Source organism: Vipera ursinii (assembly GCF_947247035.1).
Source record: "Vipera ursinii genome assembly, chromosome: 1".
NCBI classification, from domain to species: domain Eukaryota; kingdom Metazoa; phylum Chordata; class Lepidosauria; order Squamata; family Viperidae; genus Vipera; species Vipera ursinii.
This window is the reverse complement of record NC_139512.1, coordinates 252899424-252925429: the sequence shown is the minus strand read 5'-3', so window position 1 is coordinate 252925429 and position 26006 is coordinate 252899424. Positions and strand designations below refer to the sequence as shown.

At 38.8% G+C, this 26006-nt stretch overlaps 1 protein-coding gene across 2 annotated transcripts in view; it reads right to left on the bottom strand.

Moving 5' to 3' along the window:
• Positions 1-4206: 4206 nt before the first annotated feature.
• AFG1L (AFG1 like ATPase) overlaps positions 4207-26006 on the bottom strand; it is a 64556-nt gene continuing 42756 nt past the window's right edge. For both annotated transcript variants that reach the window (XM_083371771.1, XM_083371772.1), the window contains exons 11-13: positions 15305-15445; positions 9264-9377; positions 4207-4693 (exon numbers count right to left, since the gene is read on the bottom strand). In XM_083371771.1, the coding sequence (XP_083227897.1) occupies positions 4547-4693; positions 9264-9377; positions 15305-15445 (402 nt within the window). In that variant the 3' untranslated portion in view covers positions 4207-4546. The remainder of the gene's footprint in view (positions 4694-9263; positions 9378-15304; positions 15446-26006) is intronic.

The window sequence follows — 26006 nt, the reverse complement described above, 5'->3', positions numbered from 1 at the left end:
TGAATGTCAGAAATGTATATTTGTGAATGTTGAGATGTTATATTGGTTTCACTGGTAAAAATAAATAATTGAAATGGGTATATATTTGTTTTTTGTTAAGTTGCCTAATAATTATGCACAGTAATAGTCACCTGCACACACAGATATCCCCCTAAAATAGCTATAACTAAAAACAAACTAAAAACTACTTCCAAAAATATTCAGCTTTGATATTAATGAGTTTTTTGGGTTCATTGAGAACATGGTTGTTGTTCAATAATAAAATTAATCCTCAAAAATACAACTTGCCTAATAATTCTGCACTCCCTGTATTAGTTCCTTGTTGTCTACACAGCAACACTGATGGTGTTACTGTAGACAACAAGGAACTGCAGCAGCATTGCAGCATGGATGGTGGCAACAGAAATACTCTTTTTGGAGCCACTATGACATAGTTGGTGACAAAGCTGCATTGGCAATAGTTATGTACTTTCAGAAGAAATGGTCATCTTTTGCCGTGAAGGCATTGATTGCCATTCCTGTTTTTTCCACAGCTTTTTGTGTTTTTGTGTCCACATGTTTTAAAGCTTTGGCAACTTTAAAACACGTGGACTCCAACTCCCAGAATTTCCCAGCCAGCACATTTTAAAATTTCTAAAATCCCTGCCACAGATACCACACCACCACTAGTGAAGAAAACAGAGAGGAGGAGTCTTAAGATTGTCGTGCTAGGCAAACGGTGGTGTAGAAAAATCATAGTTAAATATTACAATGTTCAAGGCTGATCTTTTTATTTAAATATTAATTGGATTGTGCCTCAAGTAAAATATAGTATCTGCAGTGGTGTAAAAAAATTCTATTGTAAACAATGAACACTGGGTGGTGCTAGATGCCAACATATGCCTATGCACCTAGCTATCCCCAATGTTTTCCCCTTCATGGATTACTGCCTTGTCGTGGCGAAGGGGTTTGCGTAATTCAATGAAGCTATGAGCTATGCCGTGCAGGGCCACCCAAGACGGACAAGTCATAGCAGAGAGTTCTGACAAAATGTGATCCACTGGAGAAGGAAATGGCAACCCACTCCAGTATCTTTGCCATGAAAACCCCATGGACAGTACCAAAAGGCACCTGCCTGGAGGAACGTTGTCCATGAGATAGCGATGGGTCGGACACGACTTCGCAACTAACAACAACAACAATCCCCAATGTTTAGTATATTATTCTACAAATTGGATCAGAGATTGAATATATACCTGGATAATTGAATAACAATTTAAGAACATTAACTTAAAGTATATAACTAATATTTCAGGATATTATTTCATTGTTGTCTGCAGCTCTGAATTATAAATGTTGTTTTTTTAAATTGTTTGTTATCTATGGATAAATCTGATTGGACTAGACCAGGGGTAGGGAACCTTGGCTCTTTTATGACTTGTGGACTTCAACTCCCAGAATTCCTGAGTCGGCATGGCCGGTTCAGGAATTCTGGGAGTTGAAGTCCACGAGTTATAAAAGATGATATATTGAAGTGGCTTCAATGTAATGTAGTAAGATGACAGTACAGACCACAGATACTTCCACATTTTCCTGAAAGAAACTTCCTTTCTTTATACAGTTGGTACAGAACATCCAGGTAATCTATGTTTAATTTGCTGCAGGTTATTAATTTTTTTTTACATTTGTTCAGACTTGATTGAGGGGAGGCAGATAGGTTGCAGCATCAGTCAATACAGATGGATAAATGATCTCCTGGGAATAATATCCAGAGATATGGTAGTGACCACTTTAGGCAGAGAGGGATTAACTACAGTACTAGTTGCAGATACCAGAAAACAAATGCTGGAAATACCAGGGTGTAGAGAGTTTAATTACATTTATTCATTCCAGTGCCTGAAGTTTTCAGGGACATGGCTTTAAAACAGTCTCCTGTGAAGTTTGGAGCTTTCAAACTATCATATCAAATTAAAATGTCCAACTAAAAAGATAAGCTGTGTTAGCAGTTAATGGCATTTGATCTTCCTTGAAATAGACAGGTTAGGTTGGCGGTTTCATCCAGGGTGTTTAGGCAGCCCTTTCCCCTTTACAGAAGCCAACTCCCTTTCCTCTCTCCTGGGATTCAATTTTCTGCCTAGCCAATGAGCTAGTTCAAGACCATTTGAAGGATGGGGAGTTTATACAGGAATAGGAATAGGAAGGTTCAATAGCCATTGCCAAGGTCTTCAACTTTTCCTCAGTCATCACCACTCATTTTTCCCCTCCCTTTGGTTCATACCTTTTGTTCTTTTGGCAATAAATCGACAATCACTTCAAATCTTTATACTGCAATTTAGTAACAGTAAAGAAAGATGTGCATCAATAAGATCAAGCTACTCCTACTGTCATAATTCCATTATTGGTAACAATAATTGAAGCATATGACTTGCTGCTCAATATTCAGTGGCGGGGGGGGGTTAACATTATTTTTATATAGCACGGCTTCTATACATAGCATTTCACAAACAATACATTCAATACATTCAAAGGGTCCCTGCTCCGAGAATCTTATAATCTATTCTAAATCTAAAGCACAGACAAAAGCAAAAAAAAAAAATAGTAGTAGTAAACGTGAACAGAGGAAGTATATGGAAACTTTCAGAGAACTTGCCTGCCAATGTATTGCAACGAAAACAAAAGTTGTACAGTATACTAAATTAGGATTAGCCTTCATGCATCTGATTAAGTTGGGTTCTGGTGACTTATTTTAAGGTGCAACAATGCCCCGGATGTGATTATAATGATTGCATGAAGTTTTTAGTTATAATAAGGTCCTAGATTGTTCCAAAGCCTCTCTGAAAAACGACATGAATTCTCACATAACAGAAACAAAAAGATAGGTACTAATTTTGAAATAATGGAGTCAGATATTTTTAGATACTGATAATTGGGATCAAGGATGCCTGAGATGAATGCCGAGACAGTTACTATATTTGGGAAATGAATTGCTCTTTCGATATTAAATTTATACACACCAAATTATATTTAAGTAAGTTTAATGTAGTACCAAAATATAATACAGTAAAGGCCATGATTTCTAATGATAAACACTTTTAAAGTAATCTATTATTACTTTCACTCATTAAATAAAAAACCTTTTATAACTGGTTTGTATGAAGATAAATCATTATTTTAATCGTGGGATAGAGGCATTTTGTGCAATGGCTGCCATAAATCTCACATATTACAGGTGTTTCCCTAATTTTTCAATATTTGCAATCACAATAATTATACTAATAGTTAAATACCTTCCCTCACAAGTACTAAGGCTGGGTTAGCCTCCTGCAACAGCTGCGCACTCCCAGGGCTGGACTGATTGCTCCACAGAAATGTATAAAAGAGCTCAGAAAGAGTTGCCTTATTCAGAGGGTGCAAAGCTGTGGAGCAATTTACCTGTAATGTCATGCCAATCTACAGCACGCTAATCACGCTTCATCCCTTTCTGCCGTTTGCTTGCAACGAAGGTCATGCTTTGAATGCTTATATTTCAATAGAATGTAAGCATTGTTTTTGTCTGGTTGGGAGGCCACTGGCGTAAAAATTCCAGATGTGGGGAAAAAAAAAGTTGGTAGCATCTCTCCAAGCTTGGAGTTGGGTGGTATCAATGTGCTGCTCAGTTCCTTGTCATGGGAATCAAGCGATGCTGTGAAATGCATTGACAGTGAACAAATCTCTCAAAGAGCTAAGCCAGCTTGAATTATTTGAAAGATGGTTTGTTTTTCAAGAGAGAGAGAGAGAGAGAGGTAGTGTATCCAGGTATGGGAGGGTGAGAAAAATAAATAGGAAAAATATGATACATATTAATATATATCTGAAGGTTATTTGAGGGACCACCCATTCTGATTACAGCTGCCCCTTCCACCAGATCTAGCAGAAAGGCTATGCTGTGGATCATAATATTAATATTTGTTTGTATATATTGTTTTTAGCTTTGTTATATGTCACTCAGTCACTTGTCTGAGAGATGGATGGCTATATACTATAAATATGATGAATAAATAAATAAAATAGGAAACTGTATCACTTTAGCATATTGTGGCAGCAGAAAAACAGAAGCAGTACACACTAAGTGGCCAATGGAATACTGCCAATCTATGCAACACAGGGGATTTTGTGAATATACGGTATATGAAATTTTCAATTGCTACCTAAAAGAAAACAATTTTTAAAAATCAAGGATACTCCAGGTACATTTGCATATTTTATTTTTCAACAATAGAACAGAGATTTATAGATTCAGAATATGCATTTAATATTTCTACCTCGTATCTTTTATTTGTGCAAACCACAGTGTGATATGGCCAATAATAAATATGTTTTATCTATTTTTCCAGTCATCATCAATTAAAAGGAAATTTTTATTTGGTCAATAAAGTTTTCGTGCTAGACTAAATAAAATTATATCTATAGATTGGTATTCAAGGGTGCCAGTAAATAATGCTGTAGTTTTTAACACTAACATAAAGTGTCAAGTTAGTTAATGCGCCTCTTTAAAAATGCTCTTCTTCTTTTCAGTTACTCTTTATTTTTAACTTTCTGGCTGCAACTTTTTTTTGCTCCGATCCCCATCTTTCCAGTATTGCTCTGTCTGCATTTCAGTAAGTCGCGAGATAGTACGTTGAAAGGCAAATATCTCTTCCTCTCCCGTAAACATAGAAAGTGCTTCAGCTGAATCCTAGAGACACGTAAAAATAACAGTACAGGAATTACTGGAAAAAAGCCATCGTGGGCTCCTTCTTCATCGTGGATCCTCAGTTACGAAATTCCACTGCACAGCAACCCAAAGAATGCTTTAGTACAGATCGCCCTGGTTTAGCAACCATTTGCAGTTAGGACAGTCATGAAAAAACAACTTTATGACCACTCCCTGCATTTGTGACCTTTAGAGGTGTGTAAAGAATTTAGTGACCACTTAACAATCAAGTTGCCAGTCCCAATTGTGGTCATTAAATGAGGGCAACCTATAACAAAGAGGAAGACACATAGGCCAACAAACCAACTTTGCAACTGGATCTTTGGCTCAAAGGGGAGCCTCACCTGTATCCAGATCCAGGAGACGGCCCATCTCAACTTACTCCAATTTCTGAAATATTAACCGGAAACCCTAACCCTAACCCAGGGGTGTCAAACTCAATTTCACTGAGGGCCACATCAGCATTGCGGTTGCCCTCAGGGGGCTGGGTGGGTATGGCCAGGGTGGGCGTGGCCTACTGGGTAGGCGTGGCTAGAGTGCATATGGCCTACTGGGTGGGCGTGGCCAGCTCTACATCGTTCACATCAAGGGTGCCTATGGGGGCCTGGGCAGGAGTGGGACAGATCGGAGGGTCTCTGGCAGAAGGGGAGTCTCTGGGCCAGGGCCAAGGCAGTGGGGGCCGTTCCCTCACTGTTTCCAGGATGGCTTCGCGGGCCACATGAAACCACTTCGCGGGCCAGATATGGCCCCCGGGCCTTGTGTTTGACATGTCTGCCCTAACCACTCCCATTACTTTCTAAACACTCTCAAACTTTATTTACGTGCATTTGGTTGATGTTTTACTTGTGTTTGTATGTATAATGTGTTTTTATCAGTGTTGCATATCAGCGACTGCATGACCTCTATAGATGTCATACACTAAATAAATAAATAACCTAACATTACCTACTGTCAGGAGGGCAGAAATGTATAAATGTATCCATGCCTTTGTTTTTTACGCTTCACTAGAATGGAATTACCTTTCAGGTAAGCAAGATGGTTAGAAGGGCCAAATCCCAAATTTCACAGGAAACAGTGGAGAGGGTGTCAGGTATTAGGGTTTTTTAAACTTCTTTAACTACCCGTCCAGACCATTTTTGTTGCATTCCCACTTAATGCATTTTGAGGGAAGGGTAGAAAGAGATGAAGAATGTAAGCTGAAGTAAGAACAAGTGAGAAAGAGAATGAGGAGGTTAGAAAAACAGAACAGTTGTGTGCAGGTAAGAACCCTGTCACATAAACAACTTTATAAAAGAGGTCCTGCACGACACTGGGCAAAGACCGCTGTGGCAGTGAATATACAGTTGCAAGAAAAAGTATGTGAACCCTTTGGGATTACGTGGAGTTTTGCATGAATTGGCCATAAAATGCGCTCTAAACATCATGCAAGTCACAACAATAGAAAAACACAGTCTGCTTAAAATAATACTACACAAACATTAGCTGTTGTCATGTTTTAATTGAACATAAGATGGAAACATTCACAGGGCAGGGTGGAAAAAGTATGTGAACCTTTGGACTTAATAACTGGTTGACCCTCCTTTGGCAGCAATAACCTCAACCAAACGTTTCCTGTAGTTGCAGATCAGTCCTGCACAACGATCTGGAGTAATTTTGGACCACTCCTCTTCACAAAGTGTAGCAATATTCTTGGGATGTCTGGTGTGAATCGCTCCCTTAAGGTCATGCCACAGCATTTCAATCGTGTTGAGGTCAGGACTCTGACTGGGCCACTCCAGAAGGCGTATTCTGTTCTGTTGAAGCCATTGTTTTGTTGAATTACTTGTATGCTTTGGGTCACTGTCCTGTTGCATCACCCATCCTCTGTGGAGCTTCAGTTGGCGGACAGATGGTCATACGTTTTCCTGCAAAATGTCCTGATAAACTCTGGAATTCATTTTCCCATCAATGACAACAATCCGTCCAGGCCCTGAGGCAGCAAAGCAGCCCCAAACCATGATGCTCCCTCCGCCATGTTTTACAGTGGGGATGAGGTTTTGATGTTGGTGTGCTGTGCCTTTTTTTCTCCACACATAGTGTTGTGTGTTTTTCCCAAACAACTCAATTTTGGTTTCATCTGTCCACAGTATATTTTGCCAGTAGAGCTGTGGAACATCCAGGTGCTCTTTTGCAAACTTCAAACGTGCTGCAATATTTTTTTTTGGACAGCAATGGCTTCCTCCGTGGTGTCCTCCCATGTACTCCATTCTTGTTTAATGTTTTCCTTATTGTAGATGTGTCAACAAAAATGTTAGCATGTGCCAGACATTTCTGTAGGTCTTTAGCTGACACTCTAGGATTCTTCACCTCATTAAGCATTATGCATTGTGCTCTTGCAGTCATTTTTACAGGACGACCACGCCTAGGGAGAGTAGCAACAGTGCTAAACTTTCTCCATTTGTAGACAGTCTGTCTTACCGTGGACACATGAACATCAAGGCTTTTGGAGATACTTTTGTAACCCTTTCCAGCTTCATGCAAGTAAACAATTCTTGATCGTAGGTCTTCTGAGAGCTCTTTTCTGCGAGGCATGGTTCACATCAGACAGTGCTTCTTGAGACCAGTAAACCCAAAACAGGTGTGTGTTTTTAAAGGGCAGGATGGCTGTCAGCAACACATCCAATATCATCACACTGATTGGAGTCAAGGTTGGCTCACTCCTGGCTCCACTTAGCTCTTGGAGAAGTCTTTAGGCTAGGGGTTCACATACATTTTCCACCCTGCACTGTGAATGTTTACATGTTATGTTCAATTAACACATGACAACAGCTAATGTTTGTGTAGTATTATTTTCAGCAGACTGTGTTTTTCTATTGTTGTGACTTGCATAATGTTTAGAGCACATTTTATGGCCAATTCATGCAAAACTCCACGTAATCCCAAAGGGTTCACATACTTTTTCTTGCAACTGTACATCCATTGCTCTCTCCATTGCCATGAACAAAGCCTGTCCCAAACCTGCTGGGACTGGGGCAAATTGTCAGAAAGGATCATCTGAGGATAGAGCTGTCTGGTCTCCAATCCAAAGCTTGACCTTCCCACCAAGGTGTTGCAGAATATGTGCTATATGGTACTTTCCAGGAAAAAAAACAACCCCTTTTGCGTTTGCTACCCTGTCCTTTCCAGTGAATGAAATACATATAGAAAGGGAGATACATGAAGGATTTTAAGGGCATTTTTAACTGCCTTTGTCCTGCCTAGAAAGTTTTCAGAATTGCTTTATTCCGTGTCAGGGTTACGGTCCCCACCAAATTGGAATACGGCCCTAATAGCAATAGCGTCTGAATCCTTTTGTCTTCCTTTTGCATTTCCATTAAATCAACAAACCATCAAGATGAAAAGTTTTAAAATTATACTGGAAAAAAACATTGGATATGGTATATGAAGGGAGATTTTAAGAAAACATGAAAATATTTTAAACATTTTATCCAAAATTTCTATTGGAAGCAATTAGCTAATATTTCAGAACAAATCCCAACTTTTTTTTAAGTAATTATCAATCTTGATTAGAAATAGCTTTAAGTTGAAAAGTACATTGATTACATTGGTTCTGAATAATACTGAGAGTCAATCTTTGTCAGTAAGTTACTATCTATGTCACTTTTTAAAAATCCTCTGAGCTAGTTAAGTCTGGCATTTTTATCATATTAATGTTTCAAAAAAACCAAAAAGCACCATAGAAACAGACCTACCTTTGTTTTCCAGGAAAAAAAAGTGTTTCTCATCCACAAACCATCCCTGGAGATTTCAAATGGTAGCCAAACAACCATTGGTTGAGAATTGCTCAGAATTCCTCCTCTGAGCAAAGGGTTAGATTCAATAGCTTGATGGCACCCACAAACTCTAGGATTTGGGTGCAAAGTCAGCATAAGACTTTATACAGATAAAGGTCCAGGCTCTCTTGAAGAAAGCCAATCGTATAGGTATCGTTTTGGAGTTCTGTGGCCCTGATGACCTTTACCAAGAAAGGCACAGAAGAGTGACTGAAACAATCCTTTTGTAACCTTTCAGCAGCTTAGCAAGAGTACTTAATGCCCAGTAAACCTATTTTCATTGGTATGAATATTTATGAATGACTGCAGTGGGTTTTGTTTTGTTTTTTATGCATATTGCGGGAAGTGGTGTGTATCAGCTCCCTTCCATGTAAACCTAAAGTAAAAAAAGACACTTATAGATGCTCCCTATTCTAACAGAACTTCTAACTGATACAAAGTTTAATGTCTTGAGCAAAACAAGTACAGTGAATTTGCATTTGAGGAACTTGCAACAGTTGACCCAATATTTTCACTGCGTTAGAAATATATTCCTAGATTTGTGAACATTTATGATCCTAATCCATAAATAAATAGCATTACATTAAATTACGGCAGAAGGAAAAATGCTACACTGAACCTGCAGGAAAGCTGCAGGATGACCCTCTAAAATGATTTTTTGTTTTACAGTAATGCCAGCACACAGACCCAAAGCAATTATGCTCTCTTGTAACAAAGGCATTAATGTTCACAGTGCTTACCTGGCTCAACCCCAAATCATCCATCAGTACTCTTTTCTCATCCAGTCCACTATCATGGTCCGCTTCAGTAAATATACTCTGGAGGGGAGCTGATGCAGAGCAAATAATACGCACCTGGAACAAAGAAAAATGGCTGAAGTTCATCATTTAGAGAGTTCCTATTTCTCCCATGTCCCAAAGATGCTTTTTCATGAGGCAACTGGGCTTTCTTTTTCCTCTTAGAAGACGTTTCGCTTCTCATCCAAGAAGCTTCTTCAGCTCTGACTGGATGATGAGGAATGGAAGGATTGATGTTTATTCATTCATTCATTCATTCATTCATTCATTCATTCAATGTTTTCTTTTGTTTTTGAGCAGAATACTTTTGAAAGTCCACTTATAACAACTGAGGTAGGCAACAGATTTCTGATTTTGGTGGTATAAATTCCACTCCTGAACAATGCAGAAAGGGTATACAGGTGGCACTTTCATTCAGTTACAAATAACTTTTAATATTATAATATTTTTTTATTATTTATCTTATTTTTGCAACAGCTTTTAAAATAAAGAAACAAATATACACTAGATACTGAATTGCTATTTTCACCTCAATCAAAAAGGTACTTATTGTATTTACACGTCAGGCCATCGCACTATATCATCACTAACTCAAATTTAGATGACAGTCTGTTTTCATTCAGTTTTTAAAAATATTTTTGCCTTATACATTATTAAGATGCAGGGAAAAATCAGGTGAGGGATTCCAAAACCTTCCAGCCCAGGGATAAAACCAAGAAGGCAGGGAAGCATGCATATATAATCCCTGCCAACTTCTTGGATTAGAGGCCTGTGGACAGCTGTTGGAATACAGGTCTAAAATACACACACACAAACATACACACGCACACACACACACACAACCACTTCTTCATCCAGTAATGCCAGTCATTATCTTTCCTTCTAATACAAAAACTTTTAGATCCAGCTGTCCAAGAGCTCCAAAACACAGGAAAGCAAACCAGGTTTCCTTAGAAACTCCTCACTAGGGCTGCATAGATTTTTAAATGTCTACTACCCATTTTGGCATGACAGCTTACAGGTGGCAGCATTTTTCAGTCAATTAAAGCAAAAATTCCTGAAAAAATACTTGCCTGGCAGGAAAGAGATGCAAAGCAATTGCATTTTTTTTTAATGGACAGGTAATGGTCAAGGAATCTTTTCCAGCTTCCAACTTTTGAAAATCGCAGCAGGCTAGTAACTCTAAACCCTTTGGGAAACACACTTTTTTTTTTCTTCAGGTCTTCTGGAATGACTATAGTATGTGACATACTATGCTGCTGTCCTTCCAGGAAAGGCCATGGAAAGAAGTTTTTTTGGCAAAGAGACCGGGACTTCCGTAAATGATCTCTAGATGTCTTAAATATAGCTCCAGGTGATCCTTGTTAATTTAAAACAAAGAGGCATTTCTAGGACCCTCTTTTTTAAATTTTGAGATGAGAATATATGCTAATTAGATAGTGCTTGAGGACAATAGCATCATTATGGATTCTTCTACATAACTGATATTATTTGCCCTTATGAGATTTACCTCAGAATGGAAACGTTTGGTTAGTTTTCTTTCCTTTAGCTTTTGGGAGGTATTGTAATAAATATGTCAAGCCTCTGAAAGACACAGTCATTAAGCATCCTCTCCTTTAATTGCAGTCTCACTATGGGTGCATTTGTTGGATTTCGGAGAAGCACATGTTAGTCTATTTGCTTCCTTTCCGATGCTTCTACTTTGTTCAATAGGAAAAGGATTACACTTGTGCATGGCTCTCTGCTGAGGGGAGTTATTAATAGAAGCCAGGCTGTTGGGAATTTTATTCTGACCTAAAGAGAACTCATTTGCATTTTCTGGGATCATGTATGGATAACAACATAATCAGACCATCTCCCCATTTCAAAGTAATTCTCACCCCACACGCAATTAAAATTTAAAATGCAAGTATATATTTCAAATGAAATATAATTGAACATACTATTTTGTGAGAAAATACATTTAAAGACACACACTTAAATACACAGGTTTGCGCAGCCATTTTAAAAAACCCATCTGGAAACAGGAGAAAATAATCCTATGAATGTACCTATGAAAATAGAAAACTGACATGGAACAGAAATAGACTGATCTCTCCCTTCCTATGTCCATGAAAAAACAGATAAGAGTTCTTATGGGCCATAATGACAGTAGCAGCAAGGGAATCCTTGTTTTACTTTCTCTCATGTTATCCGGGAAGGATAAGAAATCTCTATTGTAGTTTTTACTACCAAGCAGATTCTCTGGTGTGGTAGAAAGAAACATCACCCAATGGGTTAATCTTCCCCAGTGCTGCAGCTGCAGAGGTATACTTTAAACTGTCACTACGTATTTGGGGGGACAATTAGGTTTCCTTTTTTCTTTTCCCGGAGAAGATTTAGTCAAAAGAACAGAACACGATCCTGGAATGAAAGGGATTGCAGAAGTGAACAAAGTTAGCCTACGGAAAGGAAGGTAAATCCTTCAGGAAAGTATTCAGGTAAGGGTGATCACTTGCGTGGAACTGTACGCTCACAAATGCAGGATGTCAGGATACAGCAAGTGAAATACAACATACAAGAAGCCCAAGGGATCACACAACAGAAGTCCACTGAGGCAGGCTAAAAGGACAAACTTGAGAGGGGGACAGTGATCTGCCTTAAAAAATGACGACCACCGGACAGTACAGTGCTGCTTAAAATTCACAAAAAGGATAGAAACACTGGTGTTCCTTCTCTAGGAGGTCAAACTCAGGAGCTCTGGGGTTGGGTGGTACTTGGGAAACAATGCTTGTGATAAAAGTCCAAACACATTACACACGCGTAGCATTAGAGCAGGCATGTCAAACTCGCAATGTCACGTGACGTCGCGTGACGTATCGGAGCTTTTTCTCCATTGCCGGCAATGGGGTGGGTGCGGTTTTGTTGTGACGCGTCCGGCCCGCGGGCCAGCAGTTTGACACCCCTGCATTAGAGGAAAGGAGTAACCCCGCTTTGTTCTGCTAATAAAAAACATCTCTCTGACATCTGTTCATACAGAAGTGCTGTGCTGCTCAAGGAAATAAAACCAAAACCAGTGAGTGGCATTTGGTCAGCAGAAACTGTATTTTCTGGAAATGGCCCACATTTCTTGCTGAACTAGAGGGTATGTGTCCCTCTGTGTGTGCCCTTCTTTCCCAGTACATTTTTAAAAATAATTTAATCTCAATCGATATTTCCTGATTGCATAAATATTTAAGTGCACGTCTATAATCACACATAAGGTGAAGCTTAATATCTTCCGTTACATTTTAAAACATCAGCTTAAATACAAAGAACCTTTTAAGTTGTTTTAATATTGCTGATTTTCCTTCCATGATTGAAACCTTCGTAAATCTAAGTGCAGCATTTATCATCACTATTTCATTAGAGGTTCCACAACTCAGACTAAAAGTAAGAGTACTTGTTTATTTTAAATTGAGTATCACTTTGGGGCAAACTCATTAACATTTTACTCACCTATGCATTTTGGAAACTAAATCAACACATACTCACACAAGCAAAATAACCTGGAATAACTACCCACCAAAAGTCTGTAAGCGGCTTGAACAGAACTATTGTCCGGAGTCAAAACACTGTGCAATTTCTCAACAAAATTGGTTAAAACAATTTAATCGGATGAATTTGACACGAGAGGCAGCAGCAAAATAGACAGAATATTTTCTTTTATCTTAAAATTATTTGGAAAAGAATTCGGTAGATAGCAATGCTTTCGCTCTCCAGATAAAGTGCTCCCCACACCCCATATTATGATTCAGGGTCATTGAATGAAAATGTTTGGCAGGAGATCCAAGAAAGAAAAATCAAAGGCCAAATTAAACAGTTTATCCTACCTTTTTTATATTTGATCAGCTCAAGGTGGCAAATACAGGGAGGCAGTAAATTCTACTCCCACCTTAGCAACAGGCTGTGGGTGATTTTAGGCCAGTCACTCTTTCTCAATCTTAGGAAGCAGACATCAATGACAAAAATTTCTCTGTGTGTGTGTGTGTGTGTGTGTGTGTGTGTATAGATTGGTAGTTATCTACATTTTTGAGATACAGATTATGCATAGGGTTTTCCACTGCAGAACATCAAATGAAGATGAAGGAAATCAGCATAATATCTGAGGTAAATGTCCTTACTATCCTTTTCCACATAAATCCAAACAAAAAGTCTAAAAAGGCCCCCTTACCATGAATACCTCTGAAGTAGTCTAGGTTATGAAAGGCTGAAAACAAATTCACTCTCTCCTTTCGTCATCTTGAAACTCCAAACCGTGTCATCTTTAAAAAGTGATTAAGAAGAACTCTCCTGGGGGGGGGGGAGACTCTTCTTCTCCCTTTGGGGGAAACATTTTGTTTCTACTGTGCAAAGTTGTTTGAGTTATGCATATTTCCTCAGAGAGGAAGTTTAATCTGGGCTTTCCTGGGCTGATCTGCCTGCTTTTTTAAAAAAAATAATCCATAGCCTTCCATACAAACCAATAGGAATTTTGGAGGCAGGTATATCTGCACAAATGTTTGTTTGAAAATTTTGATGTGTCACATACCTTTCGTTTTTAATTTTTCAAGAGGCTGCTCTTGTAAGGGTTTTGTTTTCTTTTGCAACAAAACCAACAAAAGAATTTAATGGCATATTTTTATCCCATAGAAGGTTTAACCGCTCTGCCTTTTAGACTGATTGAATGCCCAGTTTTGTTTTCCCTTTTTGTGAAGGTGCAATTTCATAAAGTGAGACACAAGACTTACACATTTTGCTTACAAATCCTAAAGTTGCCCATTTGTTGAATAAAAAACACTATGTGGAAATTCAGTCACATCTGTTTGGTTATCTTAATCCTAATCTTTACTAGTCACTGACAATGTTGCTGCTTTAGTGACTTCATCTAGCTTTAAAAAAAAAAAAGTAAAGGTTTTCCTGTCAGTCGTACCCGATCTGCACTGCGATGCTCATCTCCGTTTCTTGGCCAAGGCAGACAGCGTTGTCCAAAGACTATTTCCGTGGTTATTTGGCCAGCATGGCTATACCCCAAAGGTGTAGAGAATGCTGTTACTTTCCCACCAAAGTGGTATCTATTTATCTACTCACATTTGCATGCTTTCAAACTACTACACTGCATTAACAGAAGGAGAGAATCAAGATCACGTGAAGTGTTAATACCACTTTACAATGCCTTGGTAAGGCCACACTTGGAATACTGCATCCAGTTTTGGTCACCACGATGTAAAAAAGATGTTGGAACGGTTGCTGGAATTGGGTATGTCTAGTTTAATGAAGAGAAGGACGAGGGGGGACATGATAACAGTGTTCCAATATCTCAGGGGTTGCCATAAGGAAGAGGTAATCAAGCTATTCTCCAAAGCACCCGAAGGCAGGACAAAAAGCAATGGATGGAAACTAACCAAAGAGAGAAGCAACCTAGAACTAAGGAGAAATTTCCTGACAGTTAGAACAATTAATCAGTGGTACAACCTGCCTCCAGAAGCTGTGAATGTTCCAACATTGGAAGTTTTTAAGAAGAGACTGGACATCCATTTGTCTGAAATGGTAGGGTTTCCTGCCTGAGCAGGGTTTTGGACTAGATGACCTCCAAGGTTCCTTCCATCATCATCATCGTCATCATCATCATCATTATGTGAGCAGGAGCTGGGGCAAGTAACAGGAGCTCAACCCATTGTGCGAAGCTCAGTTCTCGAACCTGGGCTGTCAGCTCTCAAGCTGACAAGCTCAATGTCTTTAACTGCTGAGCTATTGTAAATTTTAATGCAGCTGGCAACTAAAGGAGAAAATGCAGTAATTTAAATACAATTAGACAACACTTTAATCTTGACAGTCAAGGCTTTGATAGTTCACATGGTAATGCAGTGTGATCAATGCGTATATGCTGATGCTTTGCCAGGCATTAATTAATTAATTAACATTCAGATTTGCAAAATAATTCAAGATGCACTCATCTTATAAGAACCTGCAAACCAAATGCTTACCTTTTTTTCATAAAAAGTATCAATGAGAGTGATGAAGCGTCGAGCTTGGGTTCTTTTTGCAATTGTAAGGAGAGGTATATTATGAACAAAAACCAGATCAAAATTCTTGGATATTTCCAAATAATCACTGGCTCCAAGAGGCTGAAATGGGAAATACAAAGTGGGAAACCAATAGATTGACAGTCACATTTCAAAAGGAAACAAAAATGCTGACTTCTGTTTAAATCAGCTGAAAAGTCCACTCACGTCAGTGAGAGAAAGTTCCTCAAGATGGTAAAAATTGGGTTTTCTTGTCCTAATCAATCAAATGCTTTTCCATTTTGCTTCCCCCTCAGAAAAGGAGAGGGAAAACTAAATATATGGATTTTAATAAACATGCACATTTTGTTCTAATTGATTAAAAGCATGCCTTTTCCTTTATTCTCATGTCTATACTGTAATAAAGTAGAATAAGACTGGAAGGAAAATAAGGGGTAAGTTTAGCAAAACATCACTTATAGCACCAGAATCTTTTTTATTTGAACTACCCTGGACTCCGGGTCTATGAGAAGTTGCCACAGCCAACTCACTGCAGCCAACTCGGCATGGCCAACTCACTGCCAGACAATTCGCCATGGCCTATTCTCCGTGGGGCAACTCATTGCAAGACAAAACTTACAGTAATATCAAAGAAATGATGAAAAAGAATAATTAAAGAAAGGATGCAAATGGAAGGACAGAATGAAATGTGAATGGTAAAAATTAAAATATTTTTAAATTTGTTTTAAATAATTAAATAGAATTGTTAAATTGTCTGCAGTGAGTTGTCCGGCAGCGAGTTGGCTGTGTCAAGTTGGCTTTGGCAAGCTGGCCATGGTGAGTTGGCTGTGGTAGTGAGTTGGCTGTGGCAAGTTGTCCCATTCCTCCCTGGATTAACACAGCTCACCTTCTATAACCGTTTCTGAACCGAAAGGTAAAAACTTATACAGGCAGTCCTTGGTTAATGACTATTCGTTTAGTGACTATTTGAAGTTGTGGAAGCACTGAACAAAAGGTATGTCTGGTCCCTGAAGTTATGGCCATTGCAGCATCTCATAATCATGTGCTAAAAATCTGGCTGCCTGGCAGCCAGTTCACAGTTACAATTGTCAGTGAGCTTCAACTCCCCTCCCCATCTCTGCCCTTTTGGCTGCCCTGCACAGTGGCACTCGTGGCAGTTCCACAGTTGAAGTAGAGGTCCAGGGCCCTCAGCAGTGTCAGCCAGCCACTATCAGCCATGTGCTTCAGCATCACTAAGTGCCACCCGAAGACCTGTACTGTGGCCAGCCACCTGCCATAGGGTAAAGCCCCAGCCACTCCCATAGCCCTGTGCACCACTGGCCTTCTCACCCACAGCTGACATTCACCATCTTCTTCCTACTGCTGCTGACAAAGTGTGCCCAGTAGGGGAATTAATCAAATTTGCAGACGACACCAAGCTGGCAGGAATAGCTAACACCCCAGAAGACAGGCTCAAGATTCAGAAGGATCTCAACAGACTTGAACACTAGGCCTAGCCAATAAAATGAAATTAAAATGTAGAGAAAATTAAGGTTTTACACTTAGGCAAGAAAAACCTAACGGACAGGTAAAGAATAGGTGGGAAAAAGCAGTAACTGCAAGAGGGAAAGGGGTCCTAGTCAACAATCATTTAAATATGAGCCAGCAGTGCCCAAAAAGCCAATGCAGTCCTAGAGAAACAGTATCAAGATCACACGAAATCTTAGTACCACTTTATAACACCTTGGTAAGATAACACTCGGAATACTGCATCCAATTTCGGTCACCGCAATATATTAAAAAGATGTTAAGACCGTGGAAAGAGTTCAGAAAAGAGCAGAAAAGATGATAAGGGGACAAGCTAAAACATACGAAGAATGGTTGGAGGAACTGGATATGTCTAGTTTAATGAAAGGAAGGACCAAGGGTGACATGATAGCAGTGTTCTAATATTTGAAGGGCTGCCACAAAGAAGAAGAGGTTCAACCTGAAGGCAGGAGAAGAAGCAATGGATGGAAACTAATCAAGTAGAGAAGGAACTAAAGAGAAATTTCCTGACAGTAAGAACAATTAACCAGTGGAATGGCTTGCCTCCAGAAGTTGCGGACAACCGTTTGTCTGAAATGTTAATATATAATATAATATATATTCATGAGGACCCAGATTGTTGGGGGCAATAAGCTGACTTTGTAATAATGCCGCTTGGGGTGGGGGTGAAAGCCCTAATAAGCAGGCATATACATAGAATGAAGGCTACTGCTAAGCTTGTAAGCCGCCCTGAGTCTTCGGAGAAGGGCGGGATATAAATGGAATTAAATAAATAAATAAATAAATATAGGGTCTCCTCCTTGAGTGGTGGTGGGTTGAATTGGAGGACCTGTGGGGTCCTTTCCAATCCTATTATCCGATGTTCTATGTTCATACTGGTGGTTTTTTTTCCTATTCTTTTCTGTTTTGTCCTAAGCTTTGTAATAGCATTTTTGAATAGTTAAACACTTTTTGTATGTCTGCTTGCTGTTTTTAGCCGGGGGTTTTTTAGTCTCACTTATTTTATTCACTGTTTTTCCTATATTACATTATCTAGTCTACTGTATTTTTATAGGGTAATTTACAATAACTTTATCTTGATTTTATCCACTTCATCTCTAAAATAACATCAGCTTACCTAGCATATATTCTTATAGCTTTGACTTGTTATTGCTATTTTGATTTTTAGCACCCGTGGTAATCTTGATTATACTTTGATTGGGTTTGATGGTTTTCCCCTCTTCATGATTTGTTTTCTTTACTTTTTTTGTTCTATGCTAGTCATAATAAACATTAAGTTTTTAAGTTGCAACTAGTTTATCACCAGATAATTTCATCTCTGCAGAAGTGCAGAAGCCCTATGTCCAGGGATCTTGCGATCATTAATTTTGGAGAATATACAGTACAATGCCATTGAATTAAGAGCCTCCACAGAAGGAAACCTGTCACAAGAGCTTCTCAAAAGCATCGTTCTTGTCAACTGCCTTTCACAGCTGCCTCTTACAGCCACTGGAAGAGTGCTGAGCACGTAGAAATAGAACCAGTTATAGAGTACATGCAGTGGTGGGATTCAGCCAGTTCGTACCACTTTGGCAGAACCGGTAGCTAATTTTTTGTTGCTCGGACCCAGAATGGACTTCCAAAAGTGGCATCCGCACAGAGAACTGGTTGTTCACATATTTGAATCCCACCACTGAGTACAAGACATGGGCAGCAGAGCTTAGGCGTCTTCACAAAGATATATACATCTCTTAGTAAGATCTGTGTTTGAATCGTATCAACAAACCAAACCACTTCTATTCTTAAAAACAAAATAAAGAAACAAGCACATAAATCTCACATAAATCAAAATCCAAGAGCTTTTTAAAAAGGAAATAAATTTTGAACTTGAAAAATGGTGGAATTCACAGGGTATATAGCCTGATACTGCAGACACAGGAAGCTATTTTAACAATAGCAGTTAAGATTTATGTACCGGTCCATACTAAGTGGTTTACAGAGTCAGCATCTTGCCCCTAACAATCTGGGTCCTCATTTTACCCACCTGGAAGGCTGAGTCAACCTTGAGCTGATCAGGATCAAACTCCTGACAATGAGCAGTGAGTTAACCTACAAGACTACATTCTAATCACTGCGCCATGGCTCTTATACCATCAAATGTTAAATCCAGTTTGCTTAATACTGTCCATTTGGACACTGATGCTTTGACTCTTCACTATGCAGTGAATATACTGAAATGATCCTTATTAAGCAGTTGTGAACAAAAAAAGCTGTAATATTTTATTCTTTGGGTGTGCAATAATATCCTTCCTTATGTTTCTTGAAAAACATCGCAATTGTCTTGAAAGAGCCAGACAAGTTACTGAAACTATCTGGAATCCAGGACTTTGTTTGCTATGAAGGATTGGTTCAGTATTGTAGGCTGCACAGCTTGTAATGGTGATGTGCTTTATTATGAAAATATTACCTCTTTGAAGAACATGCTGTCCTTTTTTAATAGCCTAGGTTTGAGAAAATATTTCTTAAATCATGTAATTTGCTCTGTAAATAGCCAGTGTGTTTGACCTGAATACTCAATGCAGTTCAGGTACCTTCTTTGAATGTAAATTTCCAATTCAAGTTTCAGATGAGCTTGCATGACATTGTTCCACCTTTTTATAATCATCTGAGAGGCCAACGACTGTAGGCCTCTGGATGTGGCAAAGTTATAAAACCAGCAACCTTATGGAGCAATAGCTACAATGACTAACACAGTGAGTTTTAGTTTACTAATGTTTGGAATTTTACAAGTTCCCAAGCCTTATGTTTGCAACATACTGTAGAAAATGAATGTATGTGACTCTTTAAAAAGATAATTATTGGAATCATGCTCCATTGATGTTAGACTTTTGTCTAATATTGTCCTTGTCCTTCCCAGTCCTTCCTTGCAATTCTCTGATCAAATTTGGAGAGCAGGCATCAGCCAGCCCCTATTTATATTTCACACTTAAATTAATTTTATGATGTTTTAACTTTTAGAAGGGACGCGGTGGCTCAGTGGGTTAAGACGCTGAGCTTGTCGATCAGAAGGTCGGCAGTTTGGCAGGTCGAATCCCGAGTGCCGTGTAACAGAGTGAGCGCCTGTTACTCGTCCCAGCTTCTGCCAACCTAGCAGTTCGAAAGCACGTAAAAATGCAAGTAGAAAAATAGGGACCACTATGGTGGGAAGGTAACAGCGTTCCATGCGCCTTTGGCGTCTAGTCATGCCGGCCACATGACCACGGAGACGTCCTCCGACAAGCGCTGGCTCTTCGGCTTTGAAACGGAGATGAGCACCGGACCCTAGAGTCGGAAACGACTAGCACACATGTGCGGGGGAACCTTTACCTTTACCTTTACCTTTTAGAAGTTAATAGAGAAAAGAAACTGTTGACTTTCCTGCAAGTAATAATAACTTTTGTGATTTACAAGTTGGTTTTCCGTCTTTTTGCTATCTTAGAAAAGATGGATGATGTGAGAGTTTCTACTGATAATCCTTAATGGAGGAGTTGTTGTTAGTTGTGAAGTCGTGTCTGACCCATTGCAACCCCATGGACAATGTTCCTCCAGGCCTTCCTGTCCTCTACTATCTTTTGGACTCCATTTAAGTTCACGCCTACTGCTTCAGTGACTCCATCCAACCACCTCATTCTCTGTCGTCCCCTTCTTCTCTTGCCCTCAAACTTTCCCAGCATTAGGCTCTTCTCCCAGTGAGTCCTTCCTTCTCATTAGGTGCCCAAAGTATTTCAGTTTCAACTTCAGGATCTGGCCTTCTAAAGAGCAGTCAGGGCTGATCTCTAGGACTAACCAGTTTGATCGCCTTGCAGTCCAGGGGACTCGCAGGAATTTTCTCCAGCACCATAGTTGAAAGGCCTCAATTCTTTGGCGCTCAGACTTTCTTATGGTTCAACTTTCACAGCCATACATTGCAACTGGGAAAACCATAGCCTTGACTATATGCACTTTTGTTGGCAGGGTGATGTCTCTGCTTTTTAGTATGGTGTTTAGATAAGTGCAATGGTGTGATAGTTTGAATATTCTTTGTCATTGCCTTTCTTTGGAATTAGAATGTAAACTGACCTTTTCCAATCCTGCAGCCACTGTTGAGTTTTCCATATTTGCTGGCAAATTGAGTGTAGCACTTTTACTGCATCGTCTTTTAAGGTTTTGAATAGCTCAGCTGGAATACTGTCACCTCCACTAGTTTTGTTGTTGCTCAGATTTCCTAAGGCCCATTTCACTTCACATTCTAGGATGTCTGGCTCAAGGTAAGTGATCACCCCATCGTGGTTATCAGAGATGCTAAACTTGTTCTTGTATAGTTCTGTGTAATTCTGCCACCTCTTCTTAATCTTTTCTGCCTCTGTTAGGTCCCTGCCATTTTGATCCTTTTTCATGCCCATCTTTGCATGAAACGTTCCCTTCATATCTCCAATTTTCTTGAAGAGATCTCTGGTCCTCCCTATTCTATTGTTTTCTTCTATTTCTTTGCACTGTTCATTTAAGAGGGCATTCTTATCTCTTCTAGCTATTCTCTGGAATTCTGCATTCAATTGGGTGTATCTCTCTTTTTCTCCCTTGCCTTTTGCTTCCCTCCTTTCCTCAGCTATTTGCAAAGCTTCCTCAGACAGCCATTTTGCTTTCTTGCATTTCTTTTTCTTTGGGATGGTTTTGGTTGCTATCTGTTGTACAATGTTGCGAACCTCTGTCCATAGTTCTTCAGGCACTCTATCAGATCTAATTCCTTAAATCTATTTGTCACCTCTACCGTATATTCAACAGGGATATGATTTAACTCATACCTGAGTGGCCTAGTGTTTTTCCCTACTTTCTTCAATTTAAGCCTAAATTTTGCAATGAGAAGCTCATGATCTGAGCCACAATCAGCTCCTGGTCTTATTTTTACTGACTGTATAGAGTTTCTCCATCTTTGACTGCAGAGCACAGAGTCAATCTGATTTCTGTGTTGACCATAGGGTGATGGCCATGTGTAAAGCCATTTCTTGGGTTGTTGGAAAAGAGTGTTTGCTATGAACATCGTATTCTCTTGACAAAATTCTATCAGTCTGTGCCCTGCTTCATTTTGTACTCCAAGGCCAAACTTACCTGTTATTCTGGTTATCTTTCCGCTTCCTACTTTAGCATTCCAATCCCCATGATGATAAGGACATCATTTTTGGAGTAGGATTTTACTAACATTAGGCTAGCTTCAAATTCATTCATGGCAATTCAACCTCATCTATCTGTTAGCCCATTTTAGTCTACAATCTAAGTGATTCCTTTTTCAATTTAACTGCCAAGTTAACAAAAGTACAACTGTCATTATCTCTGCTCAAGTTATTTTTAGAGGTATATATTAAAGCATTCTCAGAAATAATGAGCAATAGATATTTTTCTATTAGTGCCATATTCGGACGGTGATAGCTTTGAGTGTTTTTACATCTGAAGAAAGTGACAGCCTTCTCCTTTGCTGTGGAATTATTCATCAATAGCACTATCAGCTTAAAAAATTCATTATAAAAGAACAGAAAACTGAAGGAAGTACTACTATTTCTGAAATCTGTCCTGTGCCATTTATTTAGAGCTAAGAAAATGTACATCCAGACCTACTTATTGTTCTAATAGGCAAGACAATTATTGGCTTTAGCACTCTGGTGTTCCTTTATTTTATTTTGAATGGATTTCTGTTTTATTTATTTATTTAGAATTGATTACTTTTGTTAAGATGGCAATAATAAGGGTTAATTTGAATATTGCAAGCTGATTTTATAAGAAGCATCTCCAGCATCATCATTTGGACGGAGAATATAACCATGGAGGCAGTTGTGTTGATTTTGCAATAATAAACATTTTGCAATTATTGTCAACGATAAAAACATTCCTTGTAGAATCCTTTTTTAAAATTTACTGTAAGCACTTGCATAATTAGAGTGTTCTAATATCTCAGGGGCTGCCACAAAGAAGAGGGAGCCAAGCTATTCTCCAAAGCACCTGAAGGCAGGACAAGAAGCAACTGGTGGAAACTAATCATGGAGAGAAGCAACCTAGAACTAAGGAGAAATTTCCTGACTGTTAGAACATTTAGTCAGTGGAACAACCTGCCTCCAGAAACTGTGAATGCTCCAACACTGGAAGATTTTAAGAAGAGACTGGGCAGCCATTTGCCTGAAATGGTATAGGGTTTCCTGCCTGAGCAGGGGGTTGGACTAGATGACCTCCAAGGTCCCTTCCAACTCTTCTCTTCTCTTCTCTTCTAGTCCAGTCCAGTCCAGTCCAGTCCATGCCATTCCTATTCCTATTCCTATTCAGCTCTAGATGCATTTCTTAAGGTTGCTGGTGAACAATCCCTGTTTTCAGATTATGCACCTTCTTCAATACCAATAAAACAGCAAACAAAACAATAAAATATAGATCTCCAAAATTATAACCTTCACTTATAACGTATGCATATCCTGTTTTAGAATCATAACCTTGGAGGGAATCATTCAGGCCACAGAGTCCAATATCCTGCACAGTTTAGGAATCCAGATTAAAGCATCCCTGATAGATGACTGACAGGCATGAACTTTAAAAAACACCATACTCACTGAGGAGGAGCCCAGATTTGGCTGGGATTGATATTAGCTACTATTGGCTAATGCTCCCCACCATAAGTAACCATCTCTTTTCCATCCTATTCCTGATCTATGACTTACACACACACACACACACACACACACACACACACACACACACAATTTAACATATATACATATGGTTAGGTGCATGTCTTAATGTTTGTGCTTTTGTTTTTAAAACAAAACAAAACAAAAACTGTACAATTCCTTAGAGTAGTATTGTTAGAAGGAGCTTCTATAAATGGAAAAAAGGAAATGAACAGGTATTGGTTCCCCTTATACTTAAGACCATTACTAAGTGTGCACCGGTTCACTCTGTTCTTACTGCGATACTGTAATCTTTGCTCATACTTAATTATATCAAAAAGTTATTGCTACCATCAGAGGGCGTATTTGCTACACAGACATATAGTTTCAAGGGTTTTGCTGCTTAAAGAGATAGCTACAAAAGTATAGAGAAGGATGTTATTATCAAATTTTCTGGGCTTATTTAAAAACCATCTATATTTCAGATGGTAAATTTGTAATAAACATAGATTGGTAGCTTTAAGTTAAATTACACATACTAAAGAAAACCTTAAATCTATGGTCTGATAAGAAAACGCTAGTTTTCAGTGATCATAATAACTTAGCTGTTAAGTTGTTGCAAAAATGTAGTTACGAGCAAATAAACATTTATTATTATAATAAATATATACAGCCACATTCAGTCATCGCTTCCCACATAATTATTTGGAACTCCACAACTAATTATGTCAAGCCACTGTCAGCTTTGACCTCTTACGTTCAATTGTTTTCTATGAAATTAGGAATAAGATTTTTTAAAAAAACCCTCACCTATCAGAGATTCATAATTTTAATTTAAGTAACTGTGATTAGCTGTAACTATGATTGAGAGAAACAAACATAGAAATGCTGCTCTGACAAGCCCTTATGAAGAAATATTCCAAGTCAGAATTTGGTGGATAGAACTGAGATTTTAAAAAGTAGATGTTTTCATACTCCTTCGGGCATATAGGTGCAAAAAGACTAAAGCCTGATTCAGTTACTTCATGCTTGTCTAGTTCGTTTAAGGAGTCAGAATTCAATCACGTATTAACAGCCTAAGTTTCCACACATAATTATGAAGTAGAAATATAGCAGAAACTAAATATCAGCAGACTTAAGGGAAAGGACCACATTCTCACAAGGGAGAAAATCTGGCATATCATTAATATTAATCTCAATTTGTACTTTCAATTCTTATGTTTTCTAACACTTTACTTTTATTAAAAATAGTGTGTTTATGCTATTTTAAAGAAAAAGTCAGCCTCTGTTGCTGAGCTTACAGACACAATGCCCTGAAATGCAATGGACTTCATAAATACAAATCTTGAGCAAAAGGAATTACTCTTTTTTTAAAGAAAAATCTTTCTGAACCAGTCTTCTGAACAAATGAAAGGAACTAATGTCACAAGGAATTTTTCCCCTAAACAGTGAGGCAGCATTGGAGGAATACAAAAAGTCAACTTACATCCCGGTTGTTCACCAACCACTCAAAGTTACAACAGACTCCCTCCCAAAGAGATTTACGACCCAGTTCTGAAGTACCATTGTCACCTTCCCGCAGTCACCTGACCACATTTTGAGTGCTCAGCAAAATAAACCCATATTTACAGCTGTTTGCAACATCCCATGGTTACATGACTGCGATTTACAATGTTTTTGCCAGAAATCAGCATTTACTTCTAGTGTCTGGCAAAACCTGGCCCACAGTGAACAATGGGTTTAATGGCCATAGTGTTAGCCACTGCCACAAAAAAGTCATAAAATGGGTCTAGTCAGATGTGAGCTGCCTTACAAGTGTCGAAACTTAATTGACAGGCTCAATTATGGTTGTATGTTAAGGATAACCTCCACAGCGTTATATATTCTGATACTTATTTTCAATTTAAACATGTATTTTGACCATACTCTATGCAGTGTTGTAAGTCCAAGATAAAGCCCCTTTTTTCTGTAGGCACTTGAATGTCAAAAGCAGGACTGGGCGATATGATTCCTGCCTGTTGACTGTCCCTAACTTCTCTCATAGTCTCACTACTCATCAAGAGTGCTTCCCCAGGACCTATTTTTCAGTCAAAGCAACTTGTATACATACCATGGGCAGCAAGGAAGACAGACATGCCCTTTCTTTGCATGTCCAGAGCCTTCTTCAAAGAAGAGAAGAGAAGAAAGGTGGGCACTTGAAATTGCTATGTTGCAGCTAACCCTCCTAAATGTCATAAAAAGGGGGGATAAAGAAAAAAAACCTGACCTCCAGTAAATGTACTGGTTTGGCAGCACAAAATGATTTAGGGAGAAACAATTGCCAGAAGGGAGACCAAGATATGCGAACATGACTTGAAAGCAACTTTAGGAAGTGAGATGAGATTAGGAGTTTAGAAGTTCATCTACAGAGTTTAAACCAGAATTATTTTTGTTAGGCATAATTGTAGATAATTACAAGAAACAGTGTATATATTTAATTTTACATATATTTGGAA